Below are 24,104 nucleotides of genomic sequence, written 5' to 3' on the forward strand. Positions count from 1 at the left end.
CTTATTAAAATCAAATGCATGGGAAAAAAAAGCCTAATTATTATTCATCTTCAGAGAAACACATCCATTTTACTTAGCAATGTTCGTAGTACATTTCACACATCTTTCCCCTTAGACTTTGCTAAAGCCTATGGAGTTTGCTGAATCTCAGCTCTAAAAATAGTACCTTCCCCACAGTGCCTCCAACACCCCACATCAAGCTTGTGGAGGGAAAAAGTGGTTCTAATGTTTAGGCTGTTAAAAAAATTTTAAAAAACCCTTAAGTTGGTATTCTGATATAATTCTTTACTGACCCATATATTTGTTTTTAACTTTTTCTCTTTTTATTATCTCTCTCAGGAAATAACTAAAACAGGACAAAGAAAAAAAAAAGTCCTAGTAACTATTTTTCAGGGCCCCAATGTCTGCTCCCACAGCCTCCTGCAGCTCCAAGTATGTCACATTCAGCATGGCAAACTCTTGCAATGACTGAATTACTGCCTGTCCCATCAGAGTGAATTCCAAAGGACACAAGCTATGTCTACTCTATTCACTGTTTATATCTACAGTGGCAGGCATGTAATGATTGCCTGATGAATTATCCTGAATGCAAAAAAAAAAAAAAATCAAACCACTCTCTTATAAAAGCTCTCATATGTCAGAGGTCAGGACAACAGTACTTTAGGGAAGCAGGGAGGGAGTGGTGACTGGGAAGGGGCATGAAGGGGACATCACATTGACAGGTATGTTCTGTTTCCTGGCCCAGTAAAGGTGACTTGGGCAAGCTCACCAGTTGAGCTCAGGTACTAAGCTGTATACTCCTTTCTGTACATGCTACCCTCCAGCAAGCTTCTCTATGAACATTCTAGGAAAAAAGAAAATTGCAGGCCTTCAGAAATTGCCATTAAATAAATTTGTATATGTGAAGTTAAACTTCAAGTGGGGACCACTATGTTCTTTTATTAAAAGTTCACTCTCAACCACAGAAACTAACCAGGTATCTTCTGCCCACAGTGACACTAGAAAAAACGCACTGAGATAATGTATGCAATGTGCTTAAAATAGTCATCAGTACCTTGTAAGGTATTGCCATGACAGCATTGCACTTTCCAACACCCAAAATGTGGTGCAGTACCAGAGGAAGCCTAACCTTAGGTCCTAAGCAGACTTTCTACATCAGAATACACAGTTTGTTTTTCTCTTCACCTTTTTCAAAACAGCGTAAATAGCCTGAATGAAGCAGTACCTTCACCTCCACCATTTATGGTAATGGAGCTCACACCACCACCAGGCTTGCTTTACCCACACCTGAGGAAGTCAACCTCCAAGGCTAAGAATCACAGAGCTGAAAGCCAGCACAGAAACCCTCCAGTCCACTGACTCCCCAACACACACATCACCCAGGTACTGGCTGAAAATGAAGGTCCCTGGTCTCCCACTCAAGACTCTGCTTCACTTTGACAGTTGGGTCCAGGAGTTAGCATTGGTTGTCTACAGACCACAATTCACCTCTGTGTTATAGATGGAGGCCCATGAGGGACAGGACCTGCCCAGTCTTGATTAGTGTGGGCAAGACCTAGATTGCTTTTTAGCACTCTAGTCTCATTTCCATCACCTCACACTATAACAACCTAGGACTGAGAATGAACCTATCCTAAACTTTGGCCTATTTTACTGAGTTCTGATATCATTTTTATCTATCCACTAGTTTAGCTGGAGAGACACAAAGCCCCCTCCCCTAGATATGGAGTGCCAGGTACATCAGAGATGCAGTTTCAATCACAGCATGCTTAGTAACTCTGCGACAGTTACTTGAATTTTATGTGCTTCTGTTCTGTGCTTTCCTTCGTAAAACAGCAGAACAATACCTACAGCTGCAGGATGTTGTGAAGGATTATGTGAAGAATTAGCAAAGTCCTAGTTAAGGAGTAGCTTTACTAACACCATCTTAAAACATGGCACTGAAACAACATTCTCCCTTTACTACAGCAGTGTTTTCAAAGCATATTCAGAACCACCTGGAAGTGCTTGTTTAAAATACTGATTTCTGGAACTAGCCCCTCACAAGACCTGGTGAATCAGAATCTCTGGCGGGGGCGGGGCGGGGGGGGGGGGGGGGGGGAGAAGGGACCCAGAAGTCGACATTAACAAGCAAGTACCCTAGATTCTTCCTTTGCATTCAAAAGCCTGAGAAATGCTGGACTAGGGCTGTGGACAGCGTGTTTCCTGTCCGAAAACAGGTGTCCCAACAAGTCAAACAGTTCTGAACACTCTGATACTAACAAGGTTACACTAACAACAGGTAAGAGACTGCCATCTACTGCCTTATTTTAGAATGCAAGATTGAGGTTGGTTCAAGTTCTTTCTCAGTAACTGAATTCATTTTAAAAAAATGAAATGAGGGGCCGACGCTGGGCATAGCGGGTAAAGCCACCGCCTGTTGTGATGGCATCCCATATGGGTGCCGGTTCATGTACCGGCTGCTCCACTTCCCAACCAGATCTCTGCTATGGCCTGGGAAGGCAGTGGAAGATGGCCCAAGTCCTTGGGCCCCTGCACCCGCGTGGGAGACTCGGAAGAAGCTCCAGCAATTGCAGTCAACTGGGGAGTGAAACAGCAGATGGAAGACCTCTCTCTGCCCCTCCTCTCTCTGTGTAACTCTGACTTTCAAATAAATCTTTAAAAATAAAAGAATAGGCTATCCAAGCAATAGAAAGCACTACTGGAAGATGTGAAAACAGGCTTTATTTAACGAGAAGAACACTTTGTAAGTTAAAGAGGTTTTAAATTAATATAATAAACCTGTAATTTCAAGTCAGTGCTAAAACAGTGAAGGGAAATACAACTCCCCACCAAGTGGCCTGTGCCAACAGCAGAAAGAAAACCAGAACCATTGATATTCTAACTGTTGCAATGAAGCAACATGCAGTCATACTCCCACCATACCCTCCCCAAGCCCCAAGGGAAAAGCCAATGAAAACATGGACACACTTTCTTGTCCCACACCATTCTGTCAAGTTCAGCATCAAATCCGCCACCTGCAGGACAGTAAAGCCCTTCCAAGATGCAAATGCATACAAATAAGACCAGGGCATGAAAAGCCAAGGCACTGCAGCAAAAAAATGATCTACAAGAAGGACCTCTGTGAGTGAGACCCCAGTGGAAAGGGGCCATCAAAGAAGGATGTACTTTTCTCAGAAGGGAGGAGAGAACTTCCACTTTGATTTGTGGACTCAAAAGGCTTCTATAACCTTGGCAGCTCATGACAAGAGCCTCACGTGATCACTGACGTCATAAGAGTGTCAATTGTTAAATCAATAACAGGAGTCACTGTGCACTTACTTCCCATGTAGGACCTCTGTCCCTAATGAGCTATACTATGAGAATAACAGTAAAACTTGTCTTCAAACAGAACTTTATACTTCGTGTGCCTATGTGGGTGCAATTTGCTGAAATCTTTACTTAGTATAGAGCTGGTCTTCTATATATAAGGATAATTAAAAATGAATCTTAATGAAGAATAGGATGGGAGAGGGAGTAGGAGGTGGGATGGGAAGGGGGGGGGTGGGAGGGCAGGTGTCGGGGGAAAACTGCAATATTCCTAAAATTCTATCTATGAAATTTGTATTCACTAAATAATAGCTTTCTTAAAAAAAAAAAAAAAAAAAAGACCAGGGGCTCCAGAGACATGGGCAAAGCTTTATCAATGTCCCTATCAAACTAGCAGTTATATATTTTGTTCATTAATTCAATGACAAGTTGACAAGTCATAAAAAGCATGCTTTTAATTTTTGTTTATTTTTAAAAAGAAATGACAAAATATGTACATAGTGGTGCAGAATCCCCCGTCACAGAGTGTGAATGATGGTCCGGTTGCGAAGCTCCTGAATGTAGTCTCTGGCGTGGGCGAGTGCGGTCTTTGGGGGCTCACGTGGAGGTGGGGGTCCTTCCATCAGCTTCACAAAATAATGGCAGTACACCTTCTCCATGATCCCAAAGCGACCTCTGCCGTGGTAGCGGATGCGTTTCAGGCACTGGCCTCGCCCTGAAGTGGACTCAGCTGCACAGGGAAGAAAGCAGAATGATAGGAAAAGACTGCTAGCCAGAAAACTAGAGCTGCCAGCTGCGCAATTTCAGTCGTTTCCTCCACTACAGTCTAAGATTCCATGAGCTCACTGGTCTACTGGAGCAGGTATCTCCAAACAAGTATCTCCTGAGCACTAACAAAGGACTATATACTATTCCAGGTGCTAGAGAAACAAGACTGAGCCAGACTAGCAAGGCCCCTACCTCCATGCACTTTACTTCTGAAAATAAAGTCATACATTGAGGGTAACTGCTATGAAGAAAATAAATCGTAACAACATAACAGAGACTGATGGGGCACTGGGGCAACTTCGGGTGGGAGATGTCAGAGGCATCGCTGGGAAAGACATCTGACCTACAACCAGGACGAATCAGTCTCACAAATATGCATGGACAGGGGAACAGTATACTAAGTCGCCATGGCAAGAATAAACTCGTTCTAGGAAAAGAAAAAGGACAAGCATGGTAAGGCACAGCAGACAGTGGTAAAAGAGGGCAAGGGGTGCCAAACCCAAAGAAGACGTAACTATTAAGGCAAGGAGACAGATTACATGAAGAGACTTCAAAAGTTCATGGAAAATGGTGTTAAAAATAAGTTTATTTTGGTGCCAAAAATGTGCAGTTCATGAATGTGGGCTAAGGTGGGGAGTTCAGATTTTATTCTAAATGTAATAAGAAGCCACGTGAGCCATTGGTTCTCAAATGCTGGCTCTTAGACCAGCAACATCACACTATCATAGGGAACATACTTAAAATGTCATGACTGTGAAGATTCTAATTCAGTATATTTGGGGTAGGCCTTAGAAATTACATACTAAGCAAACACTCCAATCCGAACTTCCCCTAGCAATTCGGAGTCACATCCAGTTTTAGTAACTCCAGCAATTGCCTCCTTTCTTCATTTTATCTACTATTTGAGAGGCAGAGGTCTCCCATCCTCTGGCTCACTCCTCAAATGCCTGTAACAGTCAGGGCTGGGCAGGGCCACAGTTGGAAATTAGGAACTCAATTCAGGTCCCCCAAGTGGGTAGCATGAACCCAACTACTTGAGCTATTACTTGCTGCTCCCCCAGGGTGCCCATTACCAGAAAGCTGGAATTGGAAGCAGAGTCAGGGACCTGAACACAGACATTCCTATATGGAATGGATCATCCTAACTGGTATCATAATGGTAGGACAGACACCTGCCAAAGAGAATCTTTTAAATAATACATAAGGGAGCCAGTGTTGTGGTAGAGTGGGTAAAGCTGCTGCCTACAACGCCAGCATATCATATACAAACTGGTTTGAGACCAGGCTGCTCCAGTTCCCTGATAATGTGCCTGGGAAAGCAGCGAAAGATGGCCCAAGTACTTGGGCCCCTGCACCCACATGGGAGATGAGAGAGAAGCTGCTGACTCCTGGCTTTGGCCAGGCCCAGCCCCAGCTGTTGCGGCCACTTAGGCAGTGAACCAACACATGCAACATCTCTATCTGTCTCTTCCTCTCTCTATGTAACTCTTTCAAATAAATAAATAAATAATAAAAAAAAAAAAACATAATAATTCTGATCACCTATCAATCCATAGTAAATCAGAATAGTAAGCTACCATCTACAATTTTCTGTATGTAAAGTCAGTTCTTTTTAGTTTATTAATATGCCTTTTTAAAAGGAAAAGATAAAAATCCATAAAATACATATCAAACTAATTTATTTCAATATTGAATTATTTTCCTATTCTGACATAACTTTATACATACAGGGACTACATCAAAGTATGCACTTGTCAACCTGGTAACTAGAATCTTTGCCAAAGAGAAAACTAAGGATAAAATAGTTAAGAAAACTGTTCAGGATCTCAGTGAGATAAAGGAAGTGCTACTACCCTCTACCAGCTTCATCTACGCAGCCCTGAAAAATGAGTCTAAGAACTTCCTAGAGAAAGCAGCATTACACAAATCACTTTTCAATGAAACACCACCAGGTTCCCTGGATCAACTCATCACAAGGAAACCTACAAATAAAAATGGTGAGACTTGGAAGAGATAAAAAAAATTTCTAAAAGCATTTTATAAACATCCAAATTTTGCTTCTATCCAAAACTGCTATTACACTCAACTTGTGTAGGTATTTCCAAATACTCAAGATAAAGAACACCCCAGTGAAAGAAGTATTAACACTGGCCAACTGTGCAACATTACACAGCTATCACCTGTATCTGGTCTATGTCACTTCCATTTTCCTTCCACCTTCCACAAAACACAAACTACAGAGCACAAGCACAGAAGCTCAACATCAGCTAAACACAATCATGATTTCACCCTAAATCCACAGAAGATCTTCTTCTATCTTATAGCACATAATGCCATCATTTCGTTAGATCAAAACAGAAACATTAATTCTTTTATTTATTTATTTATTTATTTATTTATTTTGACAGGCAGAGTGGACAGTGAGAGAGAGACAGAGAGAAAGGTCTTCCTTTTGCCGTTGGTTCACCCTCCAATGGCTGCCGCGGTAGGCGCGCGGCGGCCAGCGCACCACGCTGATCCGATGGCAGGAGCCAGGTGCTTCTCCTGGTCTCCCATGGGGTGCAGGGCCCAAGGACTTGGGCCATCCTCCACTGCACTCCCTGGCCACAGCAGAGAGCTGGCCTGGAAGAGGGGCAACTGGGATAGGATAGGTGCCCCGACCAGGACTAGAACCCGGTGTGCCAGCACCGCAAGGCGGAGGATTATTAGCCTAGTGAGCCACGGTGCCGGCCTATTTATTTTTTTAAAGATCTATTTTTTATTTATTTGAAGGGCAGAGTTGCAGAGAAAGAGAAAGGGGACGGGAAGGAGAGAGAGAGAGAGAGAGAGAGAGAGGTCTTCCATCTGCTGGTTTACTCCCTAAATGGCCACAATGGCCACGGCTGGGCCAGGCCAAAGCTAGGAGCCAAGGTCTCCCACGTGAGTGCAGGGGCCCAAGGACTCGGGCCATCTTCTGTTGCCTTCCCAGGTGTACAAGCAGGGAGGTGAATTGGAAATGGAGCAGCCAGACTTGAGCCAATGCACATATGGGATGCTTGCATTGAAGCGGTGGCTTAATCCATTAGGCCACAGCACCAGCCCCCAACATTAATACTCTGGGTACACAGAATTCTTTACTACACTGAAAGGAGAATCCCCAACACAGCCAACCTGAGGTCTCCATGAAATCAGGACTTAGAGCATAGCTTCCAAATTAGTTTCTGGTCTTCTCTCCTCCCACCTCTCCTCCACTAATCCTGTGTGTTAGCGGTTTCAAGTGCTTTTATATTCAGAACAATTTCAATTAAAATCAATACTTGTGTATAGAAGCCCAATATATAAAACACTGTCACGTGGATGTGTTGCAGTTGAAACATGTGTGGAAGAATTGAAACTCTGCCATTCATTCACTCAATAAGTATTTCTGATTCCTATTACCGGGTATGAGGTTCTAGCCTATGCTAAAGAATATAGTATTGACCAAAAAATCAAGAGCCCCATCCTTCAAGGCTCTGGAGAACCCAATTTCAAAACTTCAGCCTTTAATCAAGTCTTAACAGCAGAAGAGGTTCAATACAGTTTGAACCAACTGCCACTACCTGCCACATTCAGCCCTCTAGAATCTAAGCCCAATTTACTCTTCCAATCTTCTCTACTTTATCTCCTTCACACTATTCTGTTCCTTCTATCACACAAGTATGGCATATGCCAACCTATGAACCTTTGCTTATGCGGTTACACCACTTTGAAAACATGGTCTCTACAATTCCAAAAACCTAATTTTTCTAGAAAATCTCCGTGACTGTTTTAACCCATAAGGAATTTTTCTTTTCTACTTCAATAATAGCATTTATCTGTATTCTACTTAGTCCCAAATAATATACTGTCTTTATAACTGTTCATGTTTTATCTGTTAAAGTCACTTCCTCAACCAAATTTATAATTATTTTGTATTGCCCCAAAAGTTCACAATATACAAGGAACAGAAATTATTTTGAAAATTCATCCTCTGTTAATCCATATCTTTTTTTCAATAGCAGGTCTCTGGAAATTTGCTCAAATTATGAATTTCAAACTTTTCCAAATAGCTATAATACTAATGGTATGCACACTTTTGTTCCAACACAGAAACCACAATTTATGTCTTTTTCAAAGGAATACTTGTGACAACAAAACTACATGTGCCAGATGTCTTAAACTGATTGAAAAGATGTACCATCTCCTAATTATATGGGCAATACACATACAGAAAGTACTCAGATGCTTTGTGAAGGAAAGCATATGTCGGAACATCACAGAAACTAAGAATGACTTGTTCTCTTCTATAGATAATGCCCCAAAGGTACCACATACTTAAAATATTTAATTTTCCCTATTACTATTATGTAGGTAAATGCACACATCTTGACATCTTAATATTAGAAGCCCTCTCTTGTCCCATTCCATCAGCCTTAGCTCAGAAGACTGATGTACAAAGTCAGTTGACCATCTTCCCTAAAGTGAATCACAAAGCAATGACATTTTGTTGGTTCATGTCCACTTGTTAAGGACTATTCAGAGTGTCGTTAGTCATCATTATAAGCTTGAAAAGGAAATGAACTTTAACGCAATATCAGGTATTAGGATTACACTGATGGCAGGCATGTAATGAATTACCACATAATGAAAACCTATGCTACCAAGAAAGTATGTCCCTTAAAATGCCTACAATTATCTCAGGGTACTAAAACAGTCACTGCTGAACCAAAATGGTAGCCAACTAATAATCAATCTTCCAAAATTCTAATACATTTCTGAAGAATTAAATGTGTAGGACTTTTCCACGAATGCAATAAAATAAATCAGTTTCCAGCATTTAATAGGTATCCAACTAGGGTAGTTATTAAACAGACAGCTTCCCAGGCCTCTGCCATGGGTTTTTAGGACCCAGTATGTATGGTAAGGCCTAGGAGCCCAAAATTTTTATTAAGACTCTCACATGATTTTTTTTTTTTTAACAGAATTATTTATTTATTTCAAAGGCATAGTTACAGAAGGCAGAGGCAGAGAGAGATCTTCCATCCACTGGCTCACTCCCCAAATGGCCCCAATGGCTGGAGCTAAGCTCCTTCTGGGTCTCCCATGCGGGTACAGGAGCCCAAGGACTTGGGCCATCTTCCACTGCTTTCTCAGGCCATAGCAGAGAGCTGGATTAGAAGTGGAGCAGCTGGGACTCATAGTGGCGCCCACATAGGATGCCAGCACTGTAGGCGGCTACTTTACCTGCTATGTCACAGTGCCGGTCCCTCATATGATTCTTACCAGAGAAGTTTGGTAACTTAAATGTCCAACACATCAGGATAAAATGTTTCATCTTCCCAAGAGTACCCATGAAAATATGACTGAATCAGGCATCAAAACATTTAAAAGAATGAAATTTTTCAACTCATAAAACAAATTCAATCTATTGTCCCTTTTTAAGAAAAGTACTTTCACAGAGAACTTGAAGAAAAGAGAGCACAGGAAGAGCAGTGATTTTTAGCAGAAAAAAATGCATAAGGAGACCTCTGAATTAACGGCCCCTTGATACAGGCCTGCTGAAGTATATTTCTGCTTAACAGCAACAGTGGAATTTGCCCCTTCAATGGGGATGACAGTTTTAAGCACCTCAGACTATTTCTCTTTACTACAATTATTGAAAAGGATTTTAAAAGTTATTGAAAAAAGTTTTGAAGACAAATCCTATTTCAATTCTTATGTGAAATGTATTATAAAGTCAATCAAGTCAGAATCCCATATTTACATGGAATTGAATAAAATTAAATTTAATTTGAAATCAGAATCATAAAGCAGGAAAGGTCACCAAGGTTTTAAGCAAATGGTCTCGCTCCTCTTCCAGTTCATTCCCTCCAGGGATTCTGTGGTCCCTACTCGCCAGCAATACTTATTCAGGCTGCTCCCAGAAGGAAATGCTTATGAGTAATTTCAGGGGCCCTGTATCTTCTCGGTTGCCATTTTGATTTCCTTCCTAATTTGTGCACACATCAGAATAAAAGTAGTCATAAAGATTACAATTTAAAATAACTAATTTGAATTTCAGAAGGAGGTGTGGTTGCTGACAGCAATTCCTTAAGAGCTGAGTTGAGATTTTAACCTAATCAGAATAAATATGTCCAGGAGGACGGAGGTTAGAAGACAAAGTAGGATTTAGATGATTTCTCTGTTACTCTAATTCAGGGGTAGAGAACCTCTTTTCTGCCAAGGACCATCTGGATGTTTCTATCATCATTTGCAGCCCAACAAAATTATCAATTTAAAGATTATCTTCTATAGATTTATTTCCTGAATTTTGAGTTCCACCTGTTATTGCCTTGGCAGGGCCAGACAAAATTATTTTGCATGCCTTACATGGTCCATAGGTCAGATATTCCCCACCCCCATTCTAACTGTTGAAAAACTATAAAGTACAACTAATTCCACCTAAAATGCTTCTGCCCCTTTCTCCCATTTGAAGAAACAGCAGTTTCCCATATCTTGAATTTAAAGTATTTAGATAAAATAGTCCTTCTTATTGGGAGGTTCCATAGACTGAGACAATTTCATATCAACAGCAACATCTTTGTTTGATTATGAAAATGCTGAGGTTAGGAGAAACTGCTGCTGAAGAGAACAGAAAACAGTAGCTCTACCTTACATGGTGCTGGGAGGGGACAGGAAAGCTCTGTAATAATGCTGATCTCCTTCTAGGAAAAAGCTATGTGGAATATGCTGCAAAAAACCTCCCTCCTCTGTGTACAGTGTATCACACGTCCCAAAGCATTTTCCTGTGCATCCGTGTAATGTGATGTGGAATAAGCAGATACAAGCAGAGATAATGCTTCAGGATGTAGTAGCCAAGGGAAGAAAACATGAGGGTCACCTGAGCCCTTCAAAGCCACTTAGCTTCCTCAGTTCTACAGATCTTCCACTCTGATAACTAAAAGGTTAAATGACAAGACCCTTTTAGGGATACAGACCTGGCTTGGAACATTACAAATGAAGATTTATTCTAAGTCTACTTCTGATCTTTCATTCCTTCTAGCTGACAATGAATTTGTATTTCTAAATTTAAAAAAAAAAAAATGCTCTTAGTTTTATTATGATAAAAGATCACTCTAGGTAGCAGTCTTGGAATCTATTATTCACTAATTATTAGCAGTTAAGTTTCATGGTCTCAGATTCATTACAGAAGAGGTAAGAATAAAAAGTACAATTATTACCAATTTTAACACATTAGCAATGATATGCTAAAAGCTGAAGAATAAGTCATTACCAGCAAATTTCACTGGCAAACCTAGTCCTAAGTAGTTAGAGATCAAGAATGTATTGGAAGACATTTTCCAATGTAAAGAATACTAAAAATCTTACCTATATATAAATTGGATCTGAATTCTACATTGTGGTCTCTCACTGCCATATCTTGTGCTTCTAAGAGAACCTAAAACAAGGAAAAGAAAGACATTCAAATGGCTAATCCTGAACTGCAAAAGAATTAAATTTCTCATCTCTTGTTATCTCTGTATTATGACTGTTAATCACATGCCTTCACCTTATAGCCAGTTTTTAAAAGTATATCAAATGATAAGGACACTAAGGATAAACAGTACTATGAGTTTTCTTTTCCCAAAGAAGAAATGAAAAATGCAAACCACACAGTCTATCCTGCTAAATTTTAACTGGCACACATAAGCCATAGAGGAAGAAGTGGCAGCACTGGTACACAGTCATGTATTTCAGTAAGGGACTTATCAGAAAGGTCAAGAAATTCAAGAGCTGAAATTTACTGAACATTTAAAAATTCTAGATCCAAAAAATCCATTAACAGTGTCTGAGAAATACAGAAAATCACACTTGAGAATTTCCTTTAAGAAGTTAATTACTGAGGCCAGCATTGTGGCGTAAAAGGTTAAGTCTCCACCTGCAGGGTCGGCATCCCATATGGGCACCAGTTCAAGTCCCAGCTGCTCCACTTCTGATCCAACTCCCTGTTAATACACCTGGGAAAGCAGTGGAAAATGGCCCAAGTCCTTAGGCCCCTGCACCCACATGTGAGACCCGGAAGAAGCTCCTGGCACCTGGCTTCAGATCAGTGCAGTTCTGGCCGTTGCAGACAACTGGGGAGTGAACCAGTGGATGGAAGCCCTCTCTCTCTCTACCTCTCCTTCTCTCTCTGTGTAACTCTTTCAAATAAATAAATAAATCTTAAAAAAATTAATTATTAAATTTACTCTCCATAGATATTTTGAATTAACTGCCTCCAGAATACATTTTTTTAAAAGACGACAACAGTTGTCAGAAATAACAGAAACCAGATCTTTTATTCCTTTAAGATAAAGAATGTAGCACAAGGCTGGGTATATAAAAGATACAAAATAAATGCACTGAGTTGAATTAAATACATTAAAATCACAGCATCACAATAGAAACTCTTAGACATCTGAATCCATCAATGACAGCTATTCAATTACTAAACTAAGAACTCACTTAAGGTGAGAATTAACAGAAGATATAGAAAACAATGCTGATATCCTAAGATGGTAAACACCAACATAGCTTGTTGAAATAAGAATATTCCTACGTCGGCCGGTGCCGTGGCTCAACAGGCTAATTCTCCGCCTAGCGGCGCCAGCACACCAGGTTCTAGTCCCGGTTGGGGCGCCAGATTCTGTCCCGGTTGCCCCCCTTCCAGGCCAGCTCTCTGCTATGGCCCGGGAGTGCAGTGGAGGATGGCCCAAGTGCTTGGGCCCTGCACCCACATGGAAGACCAGGATAAGCACCTGGCTCCTGCCTTCGGGTCAGCGCGATGCGCCAGCCGCAGCGCACCGGCCGCGGCGGCCCTTGGAAGGTGAACCAACGGCAAAGGAAGACCCTTTCTCTCTGTCTGTCTCTCTCACTGTCCACTCTGCCTGTCAAAAAAAAAAAAATATTCTTATGCGTAGAATGAGGCAGCACAATTACCAGTGACACAGTGCTACCTAGAAAATCAGCCACATTTAGGGTTAGAAGGGTATTTATAGATAAGTTAATTCAATCCCACCAGATGAGAAAAATGGAAGCAGACAGGTTAAGAGTCTTGCCCATGGTTACAAGAAAAGTATCACAGAAAGGATAAGCTTTCAGGTATCTTGAGTTCCAGTCCAGTGCTCTTTCAATTCAACTAGTAATAAAATTCCAAGCTCTCATTTATAGACTTGACTTTAAAAAAATTTTTTTTAAATTCCTAAAAAACAGACTAAGCCCCAAATCATTAAAAATAAAGTTTATTGTTGATAGTGAAATAATAAATAAACGTCTGGTGCAAATAAAAGAATCTGAGGGGAAAAAAATGTTCAAAGTATGTACATTCCTAAGGTAAAAGGGGATCAATAAAACTGCGTACCCTAAATCTTTATCATATAAAGTATATATTTACACCAGAAAAGTCAGGGAATTCAGTAATTACGCTGAGATTATTAACACCCACAAGATGGATACCCATCTCCCCTGTCCCCTGCCCGGATCTTACAAGTTTACCTCTTTAATTATCTGTGCTCCTTTTTTGTCACTGAACTCCAACTGAGCCAAAGCCTGGTCAATGGACATTCCTCTTATCTAGAATTAAAGGGTGACCAACCAGAGAGAATAAACAGGTTAATTTACAAAGCTCCTTTCCAATAAAAACTAAAAGCTTTACATAATCCAAATAATTTCTAAAAACAGTGAACCAATCCAGGCAAAAGATAAGAAAACAAGTTTGCAAAAGGACATTACTCTCTTGAGGTCAAAATCAAACACATTAACAATAAAACCTACGTTGTAGTAGCTCTACTAACACTGAAAGACAGAAGACATGACAACAGATCACAGCTGGCAATGTTCACACTAGCACTGAAGGCATCTCCTTCTCCTTTCTAAGACAAGTAATACATGTAGATTCGCTGCTTTTGTCTTGCCTTAGCTACAGATCTCATTTTCCAGGGATGCGTTGCAGGACTTTAAAAAGCAACAATTTTGAAACAAGTTGAATGTACTTTACAGGTAGCTAATGTTCCAGGATTCTCTGCTTATACCCAGACTCCCAATGCTTTATTTTAATGTGAAGAAGTAAAAACTAACTAAAGCCATACATCTCTGAGCAATCATTCTTTTGATTACCTACCGACTATCAGAACACGGAACTGTTATTTCTAACTTCTTGGGGAAATCAGGGCAAGCTTTTTTGGTTTCCTCAAATGTTGAAGAAAAATCACAGCTTCTTTCCTAAGTATTATATGGCAGTGATCAGGGCCAGTATCGTAGCCCAGCAGTTAAGCCACTGCTTGCGAGGTCAGAAAATCCGTATTGAAGCCTCTGGGTTGAGTCCCACAAGCTCCACTTCCCATCCTACTTTTTGCTAATGGCCTGAAAAGGCAAGAGAGGATGGTCCAACTCCTTGGTCCCCTGCCACCCATAGTAGGGACCCAGGTGGAGTTCTAGACTCTTGGCTTTGGCCTGGCCCAGCCCTGGCTGTTGCAGCCATCTGGAGAGTGAACCAGCAGATTGAAGATAACTCTTTCTCTCTCTTTGTTGTTCTGCTTCTCAAGTAAGTAAGTAAGTAAATAAATAAATAAATCTGTATATGATAGTTGTCATTTTAGCTTACCAATTTTGCCAGATACCACATCTTGTCTTTGCTGTATTTTATTTGTCTTCTACAGTGGTAGATTTCCTTACAAATAGGAAAACAAAAAGCAAACAAACTTAAGCTGGCTTATTAAAATAACACTAAAATATAACATTAATAAGGTTTTCACTTTCTATGACTAATGAAAATTCTGACAGTACTGAAAATGTAGACATCTCTTTTCCACATCTTTCCAAATCTCACTATGTTAAAGGATCACTAAGTGTAAAACAGAAACTATAAAATGGGAAGTTTGTGACAACATTTAAATATCCAGAGGAGGCTGGCACTACGGCTCAATAGGCTAATCCTCCGCCTGCAGCACGGGCACACCAGGTTCTAGTCCTGGTCAGGGCGTCGGATTCTGTCCCGTTGCTCCTCTTCCAGGCCAGCTCTCTGCTGTGGCCTGGGAGGGCAGTGGAGGATGGCACAAGTGCTTGGGCCCTGCACCTGCATGGAAGATCAGGAGAAGCACCTGGCTCCTGAATTTGGATCAGCGCGGTGCGCCGGCTGCAGCACGCCGGCCACAGTACGCCGGCCGCAGCGGACATTGGGGGTGAACCGACAGAAAAGGAAGACCTTTCTCTCTGTCTCTCTCTCTCTCACTGTCCACTCTGCATGTCAAAAAAAAAAAAAAAAAAAAAAAAAAAAAAACATCCAGAGGAATAGTAAAAGATTTCAATGAAAGCATCTTGAAAATATTTAGCTAGTTAAGAGAACAAAAGAAGGGGCCAGCGCTGTGGCACAGCAGATTAACACCATGGCCTAAAGTGCCAGCATCCCATATGGGCGCTGGTTCAAACTCGACTGCTCTACTTCTAATCCAGCTCTCTGCTATGGCCTGGGAAAGCAGTAGAAGATGGCCTTGGGCCCCTGCACCCATGTGGGAGATCCAGAGAATGCTCCTGGCTCCTTGCTTTGTATCAGCACAGCTCCGGCTATTGCAGCCAATTGGGGAGTGAACCAACGGATAGAAGACCTTTCTCTCTCTTTCTCTCTCCCTCTCCCTCTCCATGTCTCTCCCTGTCTCTCTCTCTCTTTCCCTGTCTCTCTCTCTCTCTTTCCCTGTCTTTCTCTCTCTCTCACTCCGTCTCTCCCTCTCTCTCTCTCCGTCTCTCCCTGTCTCTCTCTCTCTCCGTAACTCTGACTTTCAAACAAATACATAAATCTTTTTTAAAAAAAAGAAAGAAAGAAAAGGAAAAACAAACAAGTTCACAATTAGTAAAGAGAATAATGGCAAAATCAACAAAATAAGTGTTTTCCAGGTGTTTGGTCAAGAGTGTAGGTTCCAGATTCAGAATCCCTGGGTAGGAATCCCAGTTCTACCATTTACCACTACATAATCTTGGACAAACCACTCTCTAAGTTTCTTCCTCTTTAAAAGGTAGATAAGCGTACGGACTATATCAAACTCTAATGAGAACTAAATTTCAAAAAAAAAACATTTAAAGAAACCACTTTGTATTACATGGTACATGGCAAGTTCTCAGTGAATGCTAGCTTTTATTATCCTCTATTTAAAGTGGCAGGCATAACCTATTTTAAACCAATTCACCTATGAAACAATTTATAATGCACAAAGCACTTTTTAGACCCATTACTTGATGAATAGAACTCTAAGTGTGACAGGAAAGATTTTATAAATATTTTACAAAGGGAAAATCAAGTGAATTGTCCAAACCCACCAAGCTTGTGAGAAAGAAAGCCAGAAGTCAAAGAGCAGGGAGGTATGTGAAATACCTAATATAAGGTCTAGCAGGTGGACCTTCCAAAGTCCCCCTTCTGACCCTGATACTCATGTTACAATAATGTATCACATTGCCACTTTAAGATAATTAGAAAACATTAAGATAAACAATAGCAAGATCTTAAAACTTTCTAACATTCTGACCCCTTCTGGAATTTTTAAATGCCTTAGAAACAGCCAAGTTTTCTCAAGTGGCCATCTTTCAATATGTAGCGTATTTCATTTCAGTGGCAACAGAAGCTGACAGGCTGAAAACTGTAGCAAAAGCCTAATTACATTTTCAGTAATACAGTGTCCTAGGGAGCAAGGGAGAAGAAAGAAGAACTGTCACAACTGATAACAATAATCTGCAAAAATTAATCCACTCAATGGAACCATATACACAAAAACTTTTCAACTCATGGGTTCCCATGGCAGGATATCTTTAAACAGAACTGTCTATGATTATTCACAAATTTCGTTTTCATAAAAAAATTTTTTTTCTTACACTGTTATATAGTATTTCCAGCAAGAGCATAAGAAAAAAGAAATAAAATGCTTACAAGCGAGGTGAAAGTTAATCAATCATCCTCTTCTCAAACAACAAAGCTCAGCATTTACTTTGGACAGTTGAAATGTCTAAGGACACTTTCTAAAAATTAAGTGGACAAAGTCTCGGGAGAGCCGGCGCCGCGGCTCACTAGGCTAATCCTCCACCTTGCGGTGCCGGCACACCGGGTTCTAGTCCCGGTCGGGGCACCGATCCTGTCCTGGTTGCCCCTCTTCCAGGCCAGCTCTCTGCTGTGGCCAGGGAGTGCAGTGGAGGATGGCCCAAGTCCTTGGGCCCTGCACCCCACGGGAGACCAGGAGAAGCACCTGGCTCCTGCCATCGGATCAGCGCGGTGCGCCGGCCGCAGCACGCTACCGCGGCGGCCATTGGAGGGTGAACCAACGGCAAAAGGAAGACCTTTCTCTCTGTCTCTCTCTCTCTCACTGTCCACTCTGCCTGTCAAAAATTAAAAAAAAAAAAAAAAAAAAGTCTCGGGAGAAGACGACCTATCATGGCAAACAGATAAAGCAGGAAAACCAGAGATCAGAAGGCAAAGCTATATATCATTGCCATTAATTAAATACAGTAATTATTAGGTAAAGTGAAGTGAGGATAAAATGCACAAAAGGGTCATTCAAATGAAATAGTAGTCCTAATTTAAAATGCCAAAAAAAAACTTTTTTTTGACAGGCAGTGTGGACAGTGAGAGAGAGACAGAGAGAAAGGTCTTCCTTTTCCGTTGGTTCACCCCCCAGTGGCCACTGTGGCCGGCACGCTGATCCAAAGCCAGGAGCCAGGTGCTTCTCCTGGTCTCCCATGGGGTGTAGGGCCCAAGCACTTGGGCCATCCTCCACTGCCTTCCCGGGCCACAGCAGAGAGCTGGCCTGGAAGAGGAGCAATGGGACAGAATCCGACACCCCAACAGGGACTAGAACCCGGTGTGCTGGCAACGCAGGCAGAGGATTAGCCTATTGCATCGCGGCGCCAGTCACCTAAAAATTTTTAAAAACCATTTTAAAATTTATTTTTATTTTATTTGGAAGGCAGACAGTCACAGGGGGAGATAAACAGAGGAAGCTTGAGATAAACAGAGGGAGCTTTTTCATCTGCTGTTCTCTACAAATATCTACATAGCCAGGGCTTAGCCAGCTTGAAGCCAGAAACCCAGAGCTCCATCTACTAAGTCTCCCACATGGGGAGCAGAGATCCAAGTACTTGAGCCATTTTCTGCTACCTCCCAGGGTGTGCACTGGCAGGAAACTGGAATCAGGAGCTGATCTGAGACAAGCCAGGCACTCTGATATGGGAAGCAGGTAACTTAACCACTGAGCCAAACACCCACTCTAAGACAACAACTTACCTTTTTTTTTTTTTTTTTAAGATTTATTTATTTATTTGAAAGTTGGAGTTACAGAGAGAAGAGAGGCAGAGAGAGAGAGAGAGAGAGAGAGAGAGAGAGAGAGAGAGAGAGGTCTTCCATCCACTAGTTCACTCCCCAATTGGCCGCAATGGCCAGAGCTGTGCCAACCTGAAGCCAGGAGCCAGGAGCATTCTCTGAGTCTCCCACGTGAGTGCAGGAGCCCAAGAACTTAGTCCTTCCTCTACTGCTTTCCCAGGCCATAGCAGAGAACTGGATCAGAAATGGAGCAGCTGGGTCCTGAGCCAGAGCCCATAAGGGATGCCAGCACTGCAGGCAGCGGCTTTAACCACTACGCCACAGCACCGGCCCCAACAACAACTTACATCACATAACTCAAATAAGGAAAACATGTGACCCAATAAATGTCTTTGCTAAAAGGGGCCAGCATTGTGGTACAATGGGTTAAGCTGCCGCTTTTCATGCTGGCATCCCATTATCACAATGCTAGTTCTAATCCAGCTTACTGCTAATGTACCTGGGAAGGCATAGAAAGATGGCCCAGATGCTTGTGCCCTTCCCACTCCTATAGGAGACCAGCATGAAGTTCGTGGCTCCTGGCTTTAACCTGGCCCAGACCCAGCTGTTGCAGCCATTTTAGAGGTGAAACAACAAATGGACAATTAACCAATCTTTCTTTTTCTCTATGTACCTTTTAAATAAATAAATGAATAAATCTTTTTTTAATAAAAGAGTCGTGTTGGGAGTCGGCATTGTGGCACAGTGGCCTGCAGCGTCAGCATCCCATATGAGTGCCAGTTCCAGTCCCGGCTGCTCCACTTCTGATCCAGCTCTCTGCTATGGTCTGGGAAAACAGTAGAAGATGGCCTAAGTCCTTGGACCCCTGCACCGGCATGGGAGACCCAGAGGAAGCTCCTGGCTCCTGACTTCTGATCAGCTCAGCTCTGGCTGCTGCAACCATTTGGGGAGTGAACCAGCAGATGGAAAACCTCTCTCCCTCTCTGGTTCTACTTCTCTCTATAACTCTTTCAAATAAACAAAATTAATCCTAAAAAAAAAAAAAAAAGAGTCTTTGGGGCCAGCATTGTTGCTTAGTTCGGTGCTGGTTCAAGTCCCAAATGCTCCATTTCCAATCCAGCTCTCTACTATGGCTTGGGAAAGCAGTAGAAGATGGCCCAAGCACTTGGGCCCCTGAATCCTTGTAGGAGACTCAGAAGAAGCTCCTGGTCCTGGATTCAGATCAGCTCAGTTCCAAACATTGTAGCCATTTGGGGAGTGAACAATGGATGGAAGGCCTCTCTCTGTCTCTCCCTCTCTCTGTAGCTTTGCCTCTCAAATAAATAAATAAATCTTAAAAAAAAAAAAAAGAAGAAGAAGAAGAAAAAAAGATTCACTGACCACTGGCTTAAGTCATTCTTGCCAATTTCTTATGCTCTATTATCAAGAATTCATCAGCAAGCCTCTTGGAATAAAATAAGTCAGAATACCTCAAACTAATAGCTTAGTTTTAAGGGCAAAGGCCCCTCCCTAACCAGGACATTAACTAAAGGCAGAAGGTAAGTAAAGCAAGGACAATCTTTTAAACTACAAAAGGATAAATATAATACACGTTCTGTCAAAAAAATAATTCATAATTATATAGTTTTTCTTTTCACAACTGCAAAATAAATCACTGCTGGCCACATAAAAATAGCACTGATCACAATCAGGAGACTGATTCTAGACACAAACTTACTGCTGGTCTCCGAGGTTCTCCAGGGAGTTGAGGAGGATATACAATTTTATTCTTCTTTTCCCATCTTCGAGAAATATCAAGAGAAGCACTTGTGTGGATATATGATTGGGGTAAAACCCTGGGGGATGAAAGAAACCAGTAAAACAAAATCTTAGAACTTTTTGCAGAGTTTAACCTATCTTCTGAACCACAGAAACAACCTAATGATTACAAGTCGAAGCACTCTGTAAGTATTTTGTAATAGAAACTGATTTTACATAAAATATCACACAGAGCTAGTTTATTAGAGGCTAGGAAGGATGACAGTTAACAGATCCCTGAGTTGACCTCTGAGTAAGCAAGACAAACACAGAAAACAACTACAGGACAGTATGACTGGGCCTGGAGAGGATGCCTTTAAACACCGACATAAGGCACTGTGACTTGATGACAAAGATACTAAATACATCACTCCCTGAACTCCCCCACTCTAGCTATCCATTCTCCTTCTTCCATATCACTAAATAAAATCATCCTTGAATAGGGTCCTAAATTTAACTTCACCCTCCCAATTATCTTTATCCTGCAACAGTCAGTCATCAAGTCTTATATTTTTTCTATCAAAATATTTCTCAAATGCCTTGCCTCTTCTCATTCCAATTGCTACCATCCTAGTGCAGGACCTGTTCTTCTCTTTCAGATCCATAGCAACTGTTTTCTCTTCCACCAATATCCTTAGTTCCAACCCACCTTTCTCTGCCTGAGAACCAAATGAGCTACTCTTTTATATTACAGAGCTACTGATGTCATTCTCCAGTTTAAAATCCTTTGCTAAGATAAAACAAATGAATAATTATGTAATATCCTAATTCTATCTCCTTTTTCATGTCACTACCAACTGGGATTGTTGATATGGGAACAAGAAGAGATTTTGTCAAAATCCTCTAAGTTCTAGGAGGCCCAGAAAAGGCTGGAAACAATGACCTAGGAGCAATTAGTTTTCCTTGTGCCCAGATTATTATCTTGAAATACCTTTCAAAAAGAATCAAACTATAAGGAGAAATGGCAGATTGCAGATCTTGAACAGAAAATATACAAAATGGACATGGAACATCATGTGATATCAGAAAGCAAGGAAGCTATCAAAGACTGTCAGGGTCACATCAAAGGCACTTAGGAGCGAACTGGTAGATGCCCCTATGGACCAAAGAAGGGAGAATTAGAGCATTTATAAGAATAAGCACGGGGGTTAAAACATCAAAAATGAAAATAAGAATAAAAAAGAATTAGCTACCATTATAACATGATTGTAAGCCAACTTACTTCAAAAAGTTCATAGAAAATTAAAAAATAACCTCAGGGGGTTGGCGCTGTGGCATAGCAGGTAAAGCCACCGCCTGCAGTGCCAGCAGACCACTTAGGCACTGGTTCAAGTCCTGGCTGCTCCACTTCTGATCCAGCTCTCTGCTATGGCCTGGGAAAGCAGTGGAAGATGGCCCAAGTGCTTGGGCCCTTGTACGTACCCACGTGGGAAACTTGGAAGAAGCTCCTGGCTCCTGGCTTTGATCGGCCCAGCTTCAGCCACTGCAGCCATTTGGAGAGTGAACCAGCAGATTGAAGACCTCTGTCTGCCTCTGCCTCTCTGTGACTCTGCCTTTCAAATAAATAAATGAATCTTTAAAAAAAAAAAAAAAAAGATAACCTCGGGATGGGCATTGTGGCACAGCAGGCTGAGTCATCACCTGGGACACCCGCACCCTCTAGAGTGCAGGTTCATGTCCTGGATTCCCAGCTTCCAATCTAGCTTTCTGCTGATGCATGCTAGGAGGTAGCAGATGGTGGCTCAAGTGCTTGGGTCCCTGTCACCCATGTGGGAAAGCCAGATGCAGCTCTGAGTTCTTAGCTTCAGTCTTCCCGAGGCCTGGCTGCAGGGGTCATATGGGAATGAATCAATGGATAAAAAGACCAAGCTTTCTCTCCTCTCCCTCTCTTTGCCTGTCACTGTCTTTCAAGTACATTAACAGGGAGCTGCATTGGAAACAGAGCAACCAGGACTTGACCCATATGGGAGCCAGTGTCACAGACAGCAGCTCTACCCACTAACTACAGTGCCAGCCCCCACAGTATGCATTTTCCATAAACTCTTATAACACTCCTGATACATACGTATCTCAAATTTTTTTTAGTATCAAAATAACCTTAAAAAAAAAATCTTTTTTAGGCCGGCGCCGTGGCTTAACAGGCTAATCCTCCGCCTTGCGGCGCCGGCACACCAGGTTCTAATCCCGGTCCGGGAGCCGGATTCTATCCCGGCTGCCCCTCTTCCAGGCCAGCTCTCTGCTATGGCCCAGGAAGGCAGTGGAGGATGGCCCAAGTCCTTGGGCCCTGCACCCCATGGGAGACCAGGAGAAGTACCTGGCTCCTGGCTTCGGATCAGCGAGATGCGCCAGCCGCAGCGGCCATTGGAGGGTGAACCAACGGCAAAAAGGAAGACCTTTCTCTCTGTCTCTCTCTCTCACTATCCACTCTGCCTGTCAAAATAAATAAAAATTTAAAAAAAAAAATCTTTTTTAAAAGGTAAGTTGGGGCTGACGTTGTGGAATAGCAGGTAAAGCCACCACCTTGACACCGGCATCCCATATGAGCACTGGTTCGAGTCCCAGCTGCTAATCTTCCAATCCAGCTCCCTGCTGATGTGCCTGGGAAAGCAGCGGAGGATGGCCCAAGTGCTTGGGCCCCTGCACCCAAGTGGGAGACCCCAAAGAAGCTCCTGGCTTCAGTTTGGTCCAGCTCCGGCCATTATGGCCATTTGGGGAGTGAACTAGGAGATAGAAGACTGCTCTCTGTCTCTCTAACTCTGCCATTAAAATAAATAAAAAAGAAAAGAAAAAGGAAAACTTCTATTTCAGTTTTTTAAGAAAAGAAACACTATGAAAAAACTATGCATAGATCTCAAAATTATTTTGCAGCAAAATAAGCCTCATCTTTTTTTTTTTTTTTTTTTTTGACAGGCAGAGTTGACAGTGAGAGAGAGACAGAGATAAAGGTCTTGCTTTTGCCGTTGGTTCACCCTCCAATGGCCGCCGCGGTAGGCGCGCTGCGGCCGGCGCACGGCGCCAATCCGATGGCAGGAGCCAGGTGCTTCTCCTGGTCTCCCATGGGGTGCAGGGCCCAAGGACTTGGGCCATCCTCCACTGCACTCCCTGGCCACAGCAGAGAGCTGGCCTGGAAGAGGGGCAACAGGGACAGGATCGGTGCCCCGACCGGGACTAGAACCAGGTGTGCCAGCGCCGCAAGGTGGAGGATTAGCCTAGTGAGCCGTGGCGCCGGCTTAAGCCTCATCTTTTAATTCCACTTTTCAACAAATTTTTTTAAGTACCTCATATTTTCAAAACAGGTGAATAAAGAGAAACAATCAAACATTTATCCTGTGTTTCCTATACAAGCTGTACCCATAACTGCTAAGTAGCAGGTGAAAGTTTTACCTCTACAGAGTAAATAATGAAGAAATAGAATTATAATAGCATCATTTTATAATCCTTAATAAATTAACGGCCAGTGCTAGACAGACCAGAGCTAGGAATCAGGAGCTTCACCTGGGTCTCCCACATGAGTAGCAGGGTCCAAACCCTTGGGTCATCTTTTGCTACTTTTCCCAGGCCATTAACCGGGAGCTAGATCGTAAGAGGAGCAGCACTCAAGTGGAGCAGCCAGACATAAACTGACACCCATACAGGATGTCAACACTGCAGGTGGCAGCTTTACCCGCTACACCACAAGACTGACCCAAGAAAGCTGGTGGCTTTATAAAAGGAAAGAGACCACACACACTCACTCTGTCTTTGCCCATGTGACACCCTGTACCACTCACCACCTCAGGACTCTGTCAACAAGAAGGCCATCACCAGATATAACCCCTTGACCTTGGACCTCCAGAACCTCGAGCTAAAATCTCATTTCTTCATAACTTACCTAGTCTGTGGTATCATGTTATTATCAGCAGAAAACTAACCAACATAC

At 42.2% G+C, this 24,104-nt stretch overlaps 1 protein-coding gene across 2 annotated transcripts in view; it reads right to left on the reverse strand.

Moving 5' to 3' along the window:
* Positions 1-3,749: 3,749 nt before the first annotated feature.
* The window catches only part of MRPL22 (mitochondrial ribosomal protein L22), a 33,861-nt gene continuing 13,506 nt past the window's right edge, over positions 3,750-24,104 (reverse strand). The window contains exons 3-7 of one of the 2 annotated variants that reach the window (XM_062189698.1): positions 20,106-20,223; positions 14,696-14,761; positions 13,588-13,665; positions 11,443-11,512; positions 3,750-4,039 (exon numbers count right to left, since the gene is read on the reverse strand). In XM_062189698.1, coding sequence (XP_062045682.1) covers positions 3,828-4,039; positions 11,443-11,512; positions 13,588-13,665; positions 14,696-14,761; positions 20,106-20,223 — 544 coding nt within the window. In that variant the 3' untranslated portion in view covers positions 3,750-3,827. The remainder of the gene's footprint in view (positions 4,040-11,442; positions 11,513-13,587; positions 13,666-14,695; positions 14,762-20,105; positions 20,224-24,104) is intronic. The other variant, XM_062189700.1, reaches the window with a different exon arrangement.

This window comes from Lepus europaeus, chromosome 4 (genome assembly GCF_033115175.1).
Source record: "Lepus europaeus isolate LE1 chromosome 4, mLepTim1.pri, whole genome shotgun sequence".
In the NCBI taxonomy this organism is placed as follows: domain Eukaryota; kingdom Metazoa; phylum Chordata; class Mammalia; order Lagomorpha; family Leporidae; genus Lepus; species Lepus europaeus.